Genomic DNA, 14,782 nt, shown 5'->3' on the forward strand with positions numbered 1-14,782 from the left:
TGGTAACCCTAGGTGGAGAAAAACCCTAGGGGGCGATAACTCTAGGTCCTAGGGGGTGGTAACCCTAGGCGAAAAGTCCAGTCGGTTTGGAGGACCGGACTGGCATCAGGTAAATCTCCTGAGTGGAGTAGGTGAGGACGCGTTCCCCGTAGAGGGAATAGTAGGCGTCGGGTCGACCTAGGGTTTCCGGTTGGAAGCCCGAACTCAGATTCGGTCAGCCCGATGACTGCCAATTTTATTTATCGTATTATCTTTTTGTGTTCTAACTCTGTTTTGCAGATAACTAACAGTTTTATGTAGGGTTAGAACTGACCAGGATCGGTCGACCGAACCTTGGGATCGGTCGACCGAACCTCCAAGCTACCAGATCAGATCTCCAAAAGTTGGACCAGGCTCGACCAGGGATCGGTCGACCGAACCTGGGATAGGTGTCGACTGGATCAAGCCGAGGTGTGCGGGTCAGAGGAGACTGATCGGTCGACCGAACCTTGGGATCGGTCGACCGAACCCAGGGATAAAGTTTGACCAGATCGAAGCGGAGCGACGGATGGACGGATCAGATACGGTGGAGGTCATCTGATCGGTCGATCGAACGTGGGGATCGATCGACCGATCTGCTTCGGGTCAAAGCTGACCCCGAGACTTGGGGATCTGGATCAGACCTTGCAGAGCTATAAAAGGAGGCCTCGAGGTGCAGCTCAGATCATCGAATTCCGAACAAGAAAACTGAGCTCTTCCGTGTACTACTGCTAACGCCTCAACAACGCTCTGCTACTCCAACGAATCAACTCCAAAGTTCACTATTCTTCTTGTTCGTTGGTATAGTTTCTTTATTGCACTAATTGTACTCCAGTTTGTAATCATTCCGATATTATAGTTGTTGCCCACCGAAAGCGGTCAAGGACCGTGGGCCTTCGAGTAGGAGTCGCTATAGGCTCCGAACGAAGTAAAACACTTGCGTCTCTGTGTGTTTGCTTTAACTTTCCGCTACACTTCAACTCTGTATTTAAATCGCGAAAAATAGCCACGAGCGCTATTCACCCCCCCCCCCTCTAGCGCTTTCGATCCATCACTAACAACTAAACTCATATATTTGAAAATCCTTTAACCAAACTTTGGTTCAACTCCTACGTTATGTGTAGGAATCCAAAGCTCCAGAAAAATGGATCTTGGACAGCGGCTGCTCTAGACATATGACTGGGGGTCAACACAAATTTACAAATATTGAGTTCAAAAATCTAGGATCATTTGCCTTTGAAAACAACGACAAACTAAAGGTAATTGGTACAGGTGAAATTCAATTTCAATTAAATATATCAATTAAAAAGGTTTTGCTTGTTGAACATTTTAATTATAACTTGATTAGTATAAGTCAATTATGTGATTATGGATTCAAAGTAAAGTTCATATCTTCTGAATGGCTAATAAGTTACACTGAATCAACTAATATATTACTAAAAGGGTTTAGGGATAAAAATATTTATTCAATTAATCTACCAAAAACATTACCCAAGTGTTTTCTAACTCATCATAAAGAAACTTGGTTGTGGCATAGGAGACTAGCTCATACCCATATTAGGAATTTACTAAAATTAAACAAAAATGGATTAATTAAAGGACTACCGAAATTAGGAAATCCTGAAAATAAAATATGTAATCTCTGTCAACAAGGAAAACAAATTAAATCAACCCATAAATTAACTAATCAAAATAGAACTAATAAAATACTTGAATTATTACATTTAGACTTATTCGACTCTCATGGAATAAAATCACTAAATGGAAGTCTTTATTGCTTAGTAATAATAGATGACTATTCTAAATAGACTCAGGTTAAATTCTTAACTCATGAATATGAAACTTTTGAAATATTTAGTAATTTCTACAAACAAATAGAAAATGAAAAAGAAATAAAAATTAAGAAAATTAGGAGTGATAATGGAGGAGAATTCAAGAATCAAAATTTTACAAACTTTTGTTTAGAAAACAGTTATCATCATGAATTTTCATGCCCAAAGACTCCACAACAAAATGGTCTAGTATAACATAAAAATAGAACTTTACAAGAAGTTGCAAGAATAATGTTAAATGAATATAATTTACCTAAATATTTTTGGGTTGAAGTTATTAATATAGTTTGTTATGTCCAAAATAAAACTATAATTAATAAATTTCTGAATAAAACATCTCATGAGATTTATTTTAATAAAATTCCAAACATAAAATATTTTAAAGTATTTGGATGTAATGTACATATTTTAAACCTTAAAGATTACTTAGGGAAATTCACCTCAAAAACTCAACAAGGAATTTTTATTGGTTATTCATCTACAAGTAGAGCATATAGAGTTTACAATAAATCTACCTTAACAATTGAAGAAACCACTAATGTAACTTTTGATGAAAATATAAATAATATCACAACTAATAATCAACATAGTTTTATAAATCAAGAAGAAGAAGAACAAATAACACAAACTAAACAGCCTGAAAAATCTTACTCACGTACAATAAAATCAAATCCTAATCATCCAATTGAACAAATCATAGGTAATCCCGAATTAAGGGTTCAAACTAGATCAGTCTTTAGGAACTTAAGTCAAATAGCACTAATATCTAAAATTAAACCTAAAACTGTAAATGATGCATTGTCAGAACCCGACTGGATAATTACAATGCAAGAAGAATTAGGTCAATTTGAAAGAAATCAGGTTTGGGATCTAGTACCTCCACCAAAAGGAAAAATAGTTATTGACATCAAATGGGTATTTAGGAATAAGTTAGACGATCAAGGAGAAATCATAAGGAATAAAGCCTGGCTAGTTGTCAAAGGGTTTAGTCAAGTCGAAGGACTAGATTACAACGAGACTTATGCCCCGGTAGCTAGGCTTGAATCAATTAGGATGTTGCTAGCCTATGCAGTATACAAAGAATTCAAATTATATCAAATGGATGTTAAATCGGCATTCCTAAATGGACAAATTAAAGAAGAAGTCTATGTAAGTCAACCACCAGGTTTTGAAGATCTAGAAAATCTTAATTATGTCTTTAAGCTCAAAAAGGCACTTTATGGATTAAAACAAGCTCCTAAGGCTTGGTGTGAAAGATTGTATAGCTTTCTAAATTCAAAAGGGATTAAGGAGGGTCAAATTGACCCTACACTTTTTATAAAAATCCTTAATTCTGATTTTTTCATAGCCCGGGTTTATGTCGATGGCATAATGTTTGGATCAACAAATTCAAAATTCTTAAAAGAATTTATAACTTTAATGGAAATTGAATTTGAAATGAGTTTAGTTGGAGAGTTAAATTATTTCCTAGACTTCAAATTAAAGAAACTAAAGAAGGCAACTATGTGCATCAAACTAAATACACAAAAGATCTACTTAGAAAATTTGGTTTGGAAAACTCAAAAGCACTAAAAACACCTATGACTAGTAACATTAATCTAGATAGTGACCCAAATGGTAAATTGGTTGATTTAAGACATTATAGAAGCATGATAGGTAGCCTATTATACTTAACTACAAGCAGACCAGACATATTATTTGCAGTAAGTATGTGTGCTCGCTATCAAACACGCGCCAAAGAGTCCCATCTATCATGTGTTAAAGAATAATGAAATATCTAAAAGGAACCATTAATGTAGGAATGTGGTACCCTAGATCTTCACATTTTGAATTAGTTGGTCATTCCGATTTAGATTATGCCGGATGTAAGTTAGATAGAAAGAGTACAAGTGGAGGATGTCAACTGCTAGGACCTTCTTTAATTAGTTGGTTCAGTAGAAAGTAATATTGTATTGTCTTATCTACTACTAAAGTCGAATACATAGCAATGGGCGAATATATAGCTCAATTGCTATGGGTGTCTCATACCTTAAAAGACTTTAATCTAGATTATAAAAATATGAAAACATATATTGATAACTTAAGTTCTATAAATCTAACTAAAAATCTAATACCTCACTCTAGAACTAAAAACATAGAAGTTAAACATCATTTCATTAGGGATCATGTCTCTAAAGGAAATATCGAACTGAACTATATTGACTCAAAATCTAACCTAGCCGACTTATTTACAAAACCTTTACCTGAAGCTAAATTTAGTAACTTAAGAAGATAATTAGGAATGTGTTTTATAGAATAATTTTCTTTTTCACTTAACATGTTTATGAAAATATTACTTAGTAGTTTTTCAAAATTATTTTTGTAAAATTTCCCCTATCAAAATTTTATTTTCAAAAAAATTTTAAAATATTTTATTTTTCTAGAATAGACTAGATCTTACCGTAGAATTGCATGATCCATAGTTTTAGCAGCCAGCATCTTACAAGCACAGTAGAATCCCTTGATTGTATAACTTAGAATGGGTGAGATGCTTAGGACCTAGCCTAAGATTTCAAATGCTTATGTCAGTGCATTGCTATAAATCTGGACTTTAAACAACATACATTGATCAATTTGAGTTTACTAGCTAGTAACAACCTAGTTAGTCTCAAATGCTCAAATTGATCAACCCAAGTCAATAGCTATTACCTTGTGGTAGTTAGCTTTGTACAAAGGTTGGATATTTTATCATAAGGATATTTTTTTTTTAGTTTTTAAACCATGCTTGAACTTTTAGGAAATTATCGATTTTTGGGGGAGCTTCAAACTAAACTTTCAAAACCCTTTCTTTTTCTTTCTTTTAACAAAATATTTTTGAAATCTTTCAAAATTTTATCTATAGTTTTCAAATTATTTTCTTCATAGTTTTTTTAAAATTGTTCCTTAGTAATTTTTCAATATATTTTCTCAAACCTTTACCTATACTATAATTTTTCAAATTTTCTCCCTAATAACTTTTCAATATTTTACCTTTCCTAACCTTTTCAATATTATTTACTTTACAATTTTGAAATTTTTTTTAAATTTTAACCTGGCTAAAATTTTACTTAAAATTTTAACTTTGCTAAAACTTTCAAAATTTACACTTTACTAAACCTTTCAAATTTTTAACCATTTCTTTAGAATTTTACTTTACCAATTTTTTTCAAGTTTTAACTTTACTAAATCTTTTCAAATACTCACTATTTTTCATCCTTTTGAAAATTTTATTTTACGAAATTTTTCCAAATGTTTTATACTTCACTATATTTTTATAAATTTTTTTCTTATTTGAATATTTTGCCTTTATAAATTTTCAAAATCAAACTTCACTTAAGTGTGATTATTTCCCCTATTTTTGATGTATGTCAAAGGGGGAGAGATAGTGAATTCAGGGGAAGATGTTTAACTCAGGAGGAGAGTTAAAATTAAAAATGTTTACTTATTTATTTTTGTATATTTTAACTTACTTTGAACTTTAGTTGCCAAGCATCAAAAAGAGGGAGGTTGTTGATGCAAATTACACCAGAATCAAACCTAAATTTTGATGTTGTCAAAGATTCAAGTTAAGTCTTGTTGTGATCTAACAAATTAACTAAGTGTGCAGGCTATTTACTCAACCAAGAAAGACCTAGTTGGAAGCTAGGCAAGAGAAGTCTTAGCAGATCGTGGAACCCAGGTGGAAAGACCAGGTGGGTCGAGAGGACTCGACACTTGGTAGTGAGATCGAGAGGTCTGGAGGATTGAAAATCGAGAGAAAGTCCTGGCCAGCCGATCAAAGCTAAGTGCAAAGTCCAAACAGATCTGGAGGATCAAAGTTTGGCAGGTATGTTGAGGTAAACAACCAGAGGAGCGACAGTGAGGTCGTGTTCCTGAAGGGAACAACCTAAGATCGCTAATCCAACTGAAGAAACCAGGAAGGTTTCCAAGTTAAGATCAAGATAGTTGAACTGTCTATTACTCATGCATTAGATATATTATTACTGTGCTAATATCTATTTTGTAAGATTATTGTCTAACATTGTTTCGCAAGTTCAGCCTGATTGGTCAACCGAATAATGATGACATGGTAGCAAGTTGATCGAGCCGAAGCAAAGAAGGAAGACTGGCTGATCGATCGATCGAACCAGGAGATCGGTCGACCAAACAATGAAGACATTAATGGCGCATTAATTCAAGATCTCGATGAATAGGGAAGGTCACTGTTCGGTCGACTGAACATGGGGATCGATCGACCAAACCATTAAAGATCAGTTAATGCTCGAAGAACATATCTCAGCGAATCTCAGCAAAGAAGGAAGGGAGTGGATTCGATCGATCGAACCTGGGGATCAGTCATCGGTCGACCGAACGTCGATGACTCTTATAAAAGTGAGCTCGAGGTCCAAAGATGGGTAACGTAATCTGTCGGGTTCGAGTTCATCAATGTCCTAGTTGTTACTATTCGTGCTACTGCTCTACAACTCGTCTACACGCAAGCAACTACTTCGTTCAAGTGTTGACCGAGCTTTAACTTTTATATACTGTCGGTATACTTTTATTTTTGCATTGTACTTAAATTTATATAAGATAGTAGACTGTTACTATCTTATATTCTTGCATCTTGTATGCACTGCTTCTTTCCAAGATTTTCGAAAAGAAGAGATTTAGTGGATTATCCATCGGTGCGATCAAGGATCGCGGGCCTTGGAGTAGGAGTCGACCTAGGCTCTGAACCAAGTAACTGAACCTGTTCTCTACTTTAACGCTGCATGACTTCGATTTAAACAAGTAAAAGAAAAGTTTTTAAAAGTGCGATATTCACCCCCCCCCCCCCTCTATCGCACTTTTCGATCCTACATATCTATGATAATCAAAGATAAAGAACTTGCTAAATTAGCCAGCTCATTAGCATACTTGTTGTCCGATCGAGGGACCTTTTGTATTATTACTTCTTAAAAACTTATCTTCATCTTGAGCCGAGCATTATTTATCTCAAACGTCCCTAATAGTTGTTGAGTTATCAGCTGAGAATCCAAATGGGCGAGGACACTTGTGGCTCCCACATGCCGGGCTGCTTGTAGGCTAGCTATCAAGGCCTCATATTCCACCTCGTTATTTGTAGCATGATAATCTAGCTATACAGACAACTGCATCTTATCCTCACGTGTTATATTAAGAGGATGTCGATTCCACTACCTTGCCGGGTGGATGAGTAGTCCATATAAATCTTCCAAGTCGCGTTTGGCTCAGTGTTCTATACCTTAGTGATGAAATCAGCTAAGGCTTGGGCCTTAATCATTGTCCAAGATTGATATTGTATGTCAAACTCACTCAGCTTGATGGTCCATTTGATCAACTGTCCAGATGCCTCTGGGTTAAGGAGGACTCTTCCCAGCCCGCTATTAGTCATCACCATGATGGGATGTGAGAGAAAGTATGGATGAACCCTTCGAGCGGCGAGTACTAGCCCGTACACCAACTTTTCGAGACTGGTGTAGCGAGATTATGCATCTTTCAATATATGAATTAAGAAATACACTGGTTGTTGTTCAGAGTCATTCTGTAGCACCAACGCTGAGCCAACCGCATAGTTTGTTGATGACAAATATATCCATAGTGGCTCGCCAACGATGGGCTTCGCTAGTACAGGTAGGGAGGTAAGGTATTTCTTAAGTTCTTCCTGTGCCTAGTCGTATTCCGCACCCCACTGGAATTTTATCGCGTGGCGCAAGATCTTGAAGAATGGGTGACTCTGATCGGACGATTTGAAGATAAATCTTGACAACACGGTGATCCATTCGGTCAACTGTTGAGTCTCCTTTAAGTTGCGAGGTGGGGGCATGTCTTACAAGCCTTCAACTTGCTCGAATTTACCTCGATTCCCTGCTCGGTCACGATGTACCCGAGGAAGCAACCACTCTTTGCCCTGAACAGGCATTTGCTCGAGTTCAGCTTGATTCCATATGCCCTCAGCATTTGGCAGGTTTCTTCGACGTCTACACAAAGGTCAGTGGCTCAGAGCGATTTTATTAATATGTCATCGACATATACCTCCATATTCCGACCGATCTGCCATCGGAATACCTTGTTCATCAATCTTTGATAAGTGGCATCGGCGCTCTTCAGTCTGAATGACATGATGTTGTAAGCTGACTTTCTCTTTATCTTCCTTGGCAAGCGACATTTGATGGTAGCCCTAGTACACATCAAGCATGCAGATCGGCTCACAGCCTGTCGTGGAGTCCACTATTTGATCAATACATGGAAAGGGATAGAAATCCTTCAGGCAAACCTTGTTTAAGTCGCGGAAGTCGATGCAGACTCACCACTTGTTACCCAGCTTGGAGACTAGCACAATGTTGGCCAGCCAGCTCAGAAATTGAACCTCACGGATGTCACCCACCTCCAGTAATTTTTCTATTTCAGCTCGTATGGTCTTATTCTGCTCGGAGCTGAAATCCCTCTTCCTCTATTTCACTAGCTGGACATCCGGTCGGACGTGAAGCTCGTGTTGCACCACGCTTGGCAAGATACCCGGGAGCTCGTGAGTTAATCAAGCAAACACATCGTGGTTTTGCCTAAGGCAGGTGACCAGCTATGCCTTCCTCTCATCTGTCAGATCGGCGGTGATAAAGGTTGTGGCTTCCGATCGGCTTGGATGGATCTGAACCTCCTCTTTTTCATCATAGACCAGTGCAGGAGGTTCCTCCATGATTGTGTTCACCTCCAAACTCTGAGTCTTCCGAGTGGCCTTAGCCTCGGATTTAACCATCTTGACGTAGCACCGTCGAGCGGCCAATTGGTCACCTTTGACTTCGCCCACTGAATTGTTCACCGAGAACTTGATCTTCTGGCAGAAGGTGGACACTACGACTCGGAACTCATTCAGGGCCGGTTGGCCCAATATTACATTGTAGACAGATGGTGCATCTACCACGATGAAATTTGTAGTCCTTGTCCTTTTGAGAGGCTCCTCTCCGAGTGATATGGTCAATCGAGCCTGGTCGATTAGTAATATTTCATTATTCGTGAACCCGTACAGCGGGATCGTCAAGGGCTGCAAGTCGCTCCGGTGGATTTGCAGTTGGGTAAACACCTTCTTGAAGATGATATTCACCGAGCTACTTGTATCCACAAAAGTTTAGTGAATAGTGTAAGTAGCTATTACCGCTTGGATGATTAATGCATTATCATGAGGGATCTCCACTCCCTCTAGGTCTCGAGGTCCAAAACTGATCTATGGTCCCTCAGCTTTCTCCTTGTTGCATCCCACATCATGTATCTCTAATCGCCAAGCGTGCGACTTCCTCACTCTGTTGGAATCATCATCGGTTGGCCCCCGGTGATCATTCCGATTTCACCCTGAGCCGCATTGCTTCAGTTTTTTCCTCTCGAGCTGAAGGTTGAGCCCGCTCAGCCGAACCCCGGGCGGGACTTGCATTACCTCTTTGTTGAGGCTGGCGTTGACGCTGCTCGGCTATCGGTCTTTCTTCTTCCCATCATCCGTCTGATTGGCATCGATGATGCCGATCGGGAGAGGGTGAACGATGGTGATATCCTGGAGGAGCTGGTCGGCTTGAAACTAGTCTCAAGTAGTAACAGTCCCGCGTATTATGTGTCACCGAGCGATGGTAGGAGCAGAACAACGATGTCCATGGCCTGTCTTTCGCATCCTTCGGTTGCTTTGCTTCCACGTGCTACACAGCATGGGCTCAGGGCTCCTATTACGGCTATGTTGGTCCTGCTCGGGGGCCCTTTCGTGGTTGATGTCTACTGGTCAGTCGTTGTTCAGGGCGGCAATATGTTCAGCGAGCACTTCCTTCCTTCGTGCCACTTGGGCCTCCTTCACGTTGATGTATTCCCTAGCGCGCTTGAGCAGGTGGTCGAAGTTTTTTGGTGGCTTCCGGATGAGTGAGTGAAAGAATTCGCCTTCTGTAAGTCCCTGCGAGAAGGCACTTACCAATATTTCTGAAGTGACCGATAGGATATCCATGGTCACTTGGTTGACCTCTTGATTAGGCCCTCAACGCCTCCTTGGACCCTTGCTTCACAATGAACAAGTTAACGTTCGTCTTCTGTTAACAGCGGCTACTGGCAAAATGATACAGAAACACTGCCCGGAAGTCCTTGAAGTTATGGATTGATCCAATCGACAGACGTCTAAACCACCTCTGTACTAATCTAGAAAAAGTGATGAGGAAGACTTGACACTTCACTCCATCGGTGTACTGATGGAGTGTGGTCGTGTTGTCAAACTTGATCAGATGGTTCTATGGGTCCATTGGTCATCCCATTGTACTCCTTGATCATCAATGACATGTAATGTCGTGGTAGTGGGTCCTCCAGGATCCCCTGAGAGAATTACCTGTTGATCCGTTCAGGGGAATCATTAATCCTTGGTGTCTTTCCCTTCCGTTCATCCTGGATAGGCGCGTCGTCCGAGGAGGATCCTTGCTCTCTATCCGCTCGGCCTTGTTCCTCTAAAAGGATGTAGAACAACACTCGGTGAAAGTGGATCGGTGCATCCCCATATGTATCGGTCGGCTTCTTATTTGGCCCCCAAGCGGATATATTTTCCACTTAGTGTCTGCTGCTGGCCTGTAGTCTCATTGCTGACATTACGAGTTCATTTACATAGCGCTCGGGCATCGCCTGTTGTTACTGCTCCATCATCTTAGCCGCCCGAGCTTGTATCAACATGTCCAATTCTTCCTTTGTTAATGTTACGATCGTAAATTGTCCAACGCTTTCCATCTCCACATCTCAAATGCAGGTTAAATTTTCATATATAACGCCAATATAATTCTGTCTAACAATGGTCAAGATAGCTGGCTGGAAGGCACTAACATAAACTTTTATAGTTACATAAGAATGAAATATTCAGAGGCAAAACTTGTTAATTTAACATTATTTTACTCCGCCTGGTAAGAAAAGATACAATGACAAAAATGGATGACTACTCGCATAAGTTCATTAAAGAACTATTACTTTTGATTTAGGAATAAAATAAAAGAAATCTCTAATATCAAATGAGGAACTCATGATATACTCTCTTAAACTCTAAAAAGCCTTTTGCTAATCTAATAGGTAGATTTCTGCTCCATGTCTATCCTAATCTACTATGAAAATCCTTTTCTCTTAATGTCTTAAATTGAAACCATAATCAATGCCACCAAATGTACATAGGTAGATTTTTGCTCCATGTCTATCCTAATCTACTATGAAAATCCTTTTCTCTTAATGTCTTAAATTGAAACCATAATCAATGCCACCGAAATGTAAAATGAAAGAAAAGTAAGATGAAATATAGAAATTGTCTATCTTATAAGCTGAAGACCTTCAATTTTTCTTATGAAATCTGTTCTAGTCTCTCTAAAAATAAATATATATTATTAGTCTGATGAAACTTATTATACGTTTTCCAAAATGTAAAATCTTAAATATATCCTTGGCATTATTCCTCTTAGGGCAATTCATGTATCAATCATTATAGCAAAAGGTGAAAATATTACCTCAATAACGATCCCTCTAAGGTAGATTCTCATTGTTTGAAAGAGAGATAAATTACGAGAACTTCGTCAAATAATGACAACGTATGTAAAAATAAAATAGAATATTCAAAAAGACATTTCACATCTGCTAAAAATACACCTAGACCTATTGATATCAACGTCCTTAGATAAATCTAACTCTGTCAGTTCATGGGGCCGTTCAAATATCAATAATGTTCATATATCAATAATGAACATTAGGCGTGGATGAATCTGAAACCGCCGTAATAGCTGTAATTTCGAATTAAAAAAAACTAAAATATGGAAATTGACTAAATCCGAATTGTTGAGTGATGACCAACCGACCGATTCTCTGAGCTTGACTGAGATCAGATTTTTGCCAACTCCACCACTACCAATTTAAAGGGAAGTTTGCTGTAAAATTAATGAACATGGTGATTTCTCACACTACATAAAAATAATCAATTATCTACCTCTAAACTAATTCAACAAAGAATTTTAAATCTGTCTCGGACGGAATTTAAATTCATCACTATAATAATTTTTTATCAAATATAACTTAATATTTATAAAAACAGATACATAACTATAAACACTAAATCAATATAACATCAATTAAAATAATATCAACAACTATCAATATCAACCCTAATCATAATAATATTTTCTAACAACATCTAAATGTACACAATTACAATATCAATATTAATCAAAATATAATTTACTAATAAATATCAATATTTTCTTGTAAGTTGATTCTTCTGAGTTTTTTTATTTTGCTTTGTTTTGTTTGTTTGTTATTGTGACAATGAAGTGTTCTCGATTTGGCCGGCTTTAGAGATAATAAAATGCTAAAAAATTTAAGAACCGGCGGCGGCACTTTCCGCTAGCTAGCTAATTCTCTATTTTGAGACGTTTGCCTCTCGCGCATCCAGAATACCGCAGCCGGGATGCCGACGGCCACCCTGCGCCAGCCGGGTGCCGGCGGCGGAGATAGCGGCACCAGTCGCTAGAGGTGGGGCCAACCAGAGTTAAAAAATAAAATAAAATAAGAATTAAGATGAGGAGAAAGACGGATAATTGGTGGGCTTTGGGCGAGTAGACTTTTCTTCCGACCCATTAAGCAAATCTCGTATTAGTCTGCCTGTTTAAGGTTACCTTCTCCCATTGCCTCCTTGGCCGTGTTAATTTTCTCAGTCCTCACCCACCACCGTCTCCTTCGTCAGTGAAAATTTAGCTGTCAAGCTTTTCTGGAGCTCCAAGTGCTCTCAACTAGCCCTTTGCAAACTGCGAACCTGCCAGTCCAACGCCGCCCCACCCTTGCGATTGGTGGATAAACAAACACTTGCTGAATATGGTAGAAGACCTTGCTTTAGTCAAATTAACTTTTGACTAATTTTTGCTTAAACTAACCAGACAGGAAAGTTGAGAGAGGCTGGCCAAAGTTGTTGAATGCGTTCAAAGATGACATTTTTATGGATATATTTCTATTTTAAGGGGGTGGATAATTAATTCTAACAAGCAAGTCAGAGATGTATATGCCTGAATTGGCGATTAATAATATATATATATATATATACGATTCAAAGTCCAAACTAATACTTATAACCAAAAAAATGAATTCCAAAGCAACCATCATGCATCTTACATGGTGACATTCTTAGAGAGAATAGGTGCTTTTGACCCAAGCAAACAATAAAAGCTGTCGATCTCAGCCCATCGATTTTGGTACGTGATAATTTGACCTTTAATCGTTGGCGAATCTCATTCTTTGACCAGCAAACTCCATTTATATTCTTGGCAGTCGTTGAAGGAAGGAAGGAAGGAATTAGAGGATGGATATGTCTCAACATGGCCGAAGTGGTTATCGGCCCTTCTTCTTGTGCCCGATCTCGCTCGAAATCATGGAGGATCCCGTCACAGTCGCCACCGGTGTCTCGTACGACCGCCGCAGCATCAGCCGTTGGCTGGCCGACCACGACACTTGTCCCGTCACTAACCAGCGGCTTACGGATCTAACACTCACCCCCAACGCTACCCTCCTCCGCCTCATTCGTTCCTGGTCCACCACCACGACGATCGCCGCCTTTGTCTCCTTCCCCGAGATATCTGAGATTCTGCGAGACCTCCGTGACCGGTCCGTTCATTCCGACGGCAAATTGAGAGCTCTCAAGAAGATCAAGACTCTGCTTCTCCGCGGCGCTGATGCAGGCGGATGTGTAGATACATTACTTAGCATGGAGGAAGCGGGGGTGACGTCTCTCGTGGCCTCGTTGCTGATCTGTGAGCCGTCATCATATTTGGAAATCACCGACGAGCTCAACGTCTTAATCGACGAGGCGGCCGTCACGCTGCACCTCCTCAAGCCGTCGTCGGAGACGCTCAAGGTGGTCTCCGAGCGCAACGAAGGCGAACTCATCGCTTCCCTCGCTTCTCTCCTGCAACGAGGGTCGTACCAGGGCAGAGTCGGCGCGGCTCTACTCCTCAGTTCGATATTCGAGGTCGTCGGAGAGGAGCTCAAGTCCCGGTTGCCGTCCGACGTGATCGAGGCCGTCGTGGAGGTGCTGAAAGACCAGAACGCGAGCCGGAGGACGACCATGGCGCTCCTCACCGTCCTCCTGGAGGTTCTTCCGCGGGGAGATAATCGGTGCAAGGCGGTAGAGACAGGGCTGGTGGACGTGATGGTGGAGCTGCTGGTGGAGGATGGCGCGGTGGACAAGAGGAAATGTGAGGTAATGCTGGCCGTGCTGGAGAATATGTGCCGCACGGCGGAGGGGCGGGCGGAGCTGGTGGCGCACCCGGCGGGACTGGCGGCGGTGGCGGCGCGGTTGGTGGGGGTGTCGAGCGAAGTGACGGAGTGGGCGGTGAGGGTTCTTGTATTGGTGTGCAGGAATTGCGGCGGCGACGCCGTGGCGGAGGAGCTGATGCAGGTGGGAGGAGTGACGAGGCTGTTCGCAATGGTGCAGATGGATGGCGACAGGATGACCAAGATGATGGCGAAGAAGATTCTCGCCATGCACATGAAGAAGTGGAGCAAGTCTCCTTGTTTCCCTTCCTATTGCTTTCCATGAAGCCACGAAATCTTTGAAATTCTGCAAAATAAGTTATATTTTCAGATTTTAATTTCTAGGTCTGGAACATATCGATCTAAAGAAGAAAGTTAAATAATCTGTAGATAACTGGTGGTAGTAACAACTTGATGATTGCTATTTAATTAATGAATGCCTTCCGACCGATATCTTAGAACTGGCTACGATTCTATGAAACCAGATAGAGCAATCTATCAACCAATTTTATTATTTTATGCAGCTACTGTTTTATAGAATGCAAAGTTCATCCATATGTCAATACTGAAATGCATATCAAGCACTACAAATATTAGTCAGAATATCGACAGAATTTTTTACGATAATTATTTCC

The 14,782-nt window shown here is 39.9% G+C and overlaps 1 protein-coding gene across 1 annotated transcript; it reads left to right on the forward strand.

Moving 5' to 3' along the window:
- Positions 1-13,197: 13,197 nt before the first annotated feature.
- LOC122042393 (E3 ubiquitin-protein ligase PUB23-like) lies at positions 13,198-14,433 on the forward strand. Its single transcript, XM_042602499.1, has one exon. It carries the CDS (start codon positions 13,198-13,200, stop codon positions 14,431-14,433), a length of 1,236 nt encoding a protein of 411 aa, XP_042458433.1.
- Positions 14,434-14,782: the final 349 nt, after the last annotated feature.

This window comes from Zingiber officinale, chromosome 1B, assembly GCF_018446385.1.
Source record: "Zingiber officinale cultivar Zhangliang chromosome 1B, Zo_v1.1, whole genome shotgun sequence".
Classification (NCBI taxonomy): Eukaryota; Viridiplantae; Streptophyta; class Magnoliopsida; order Zingiberales; family Zingiberaceae; genus Zingiber; species Zingiber officinale.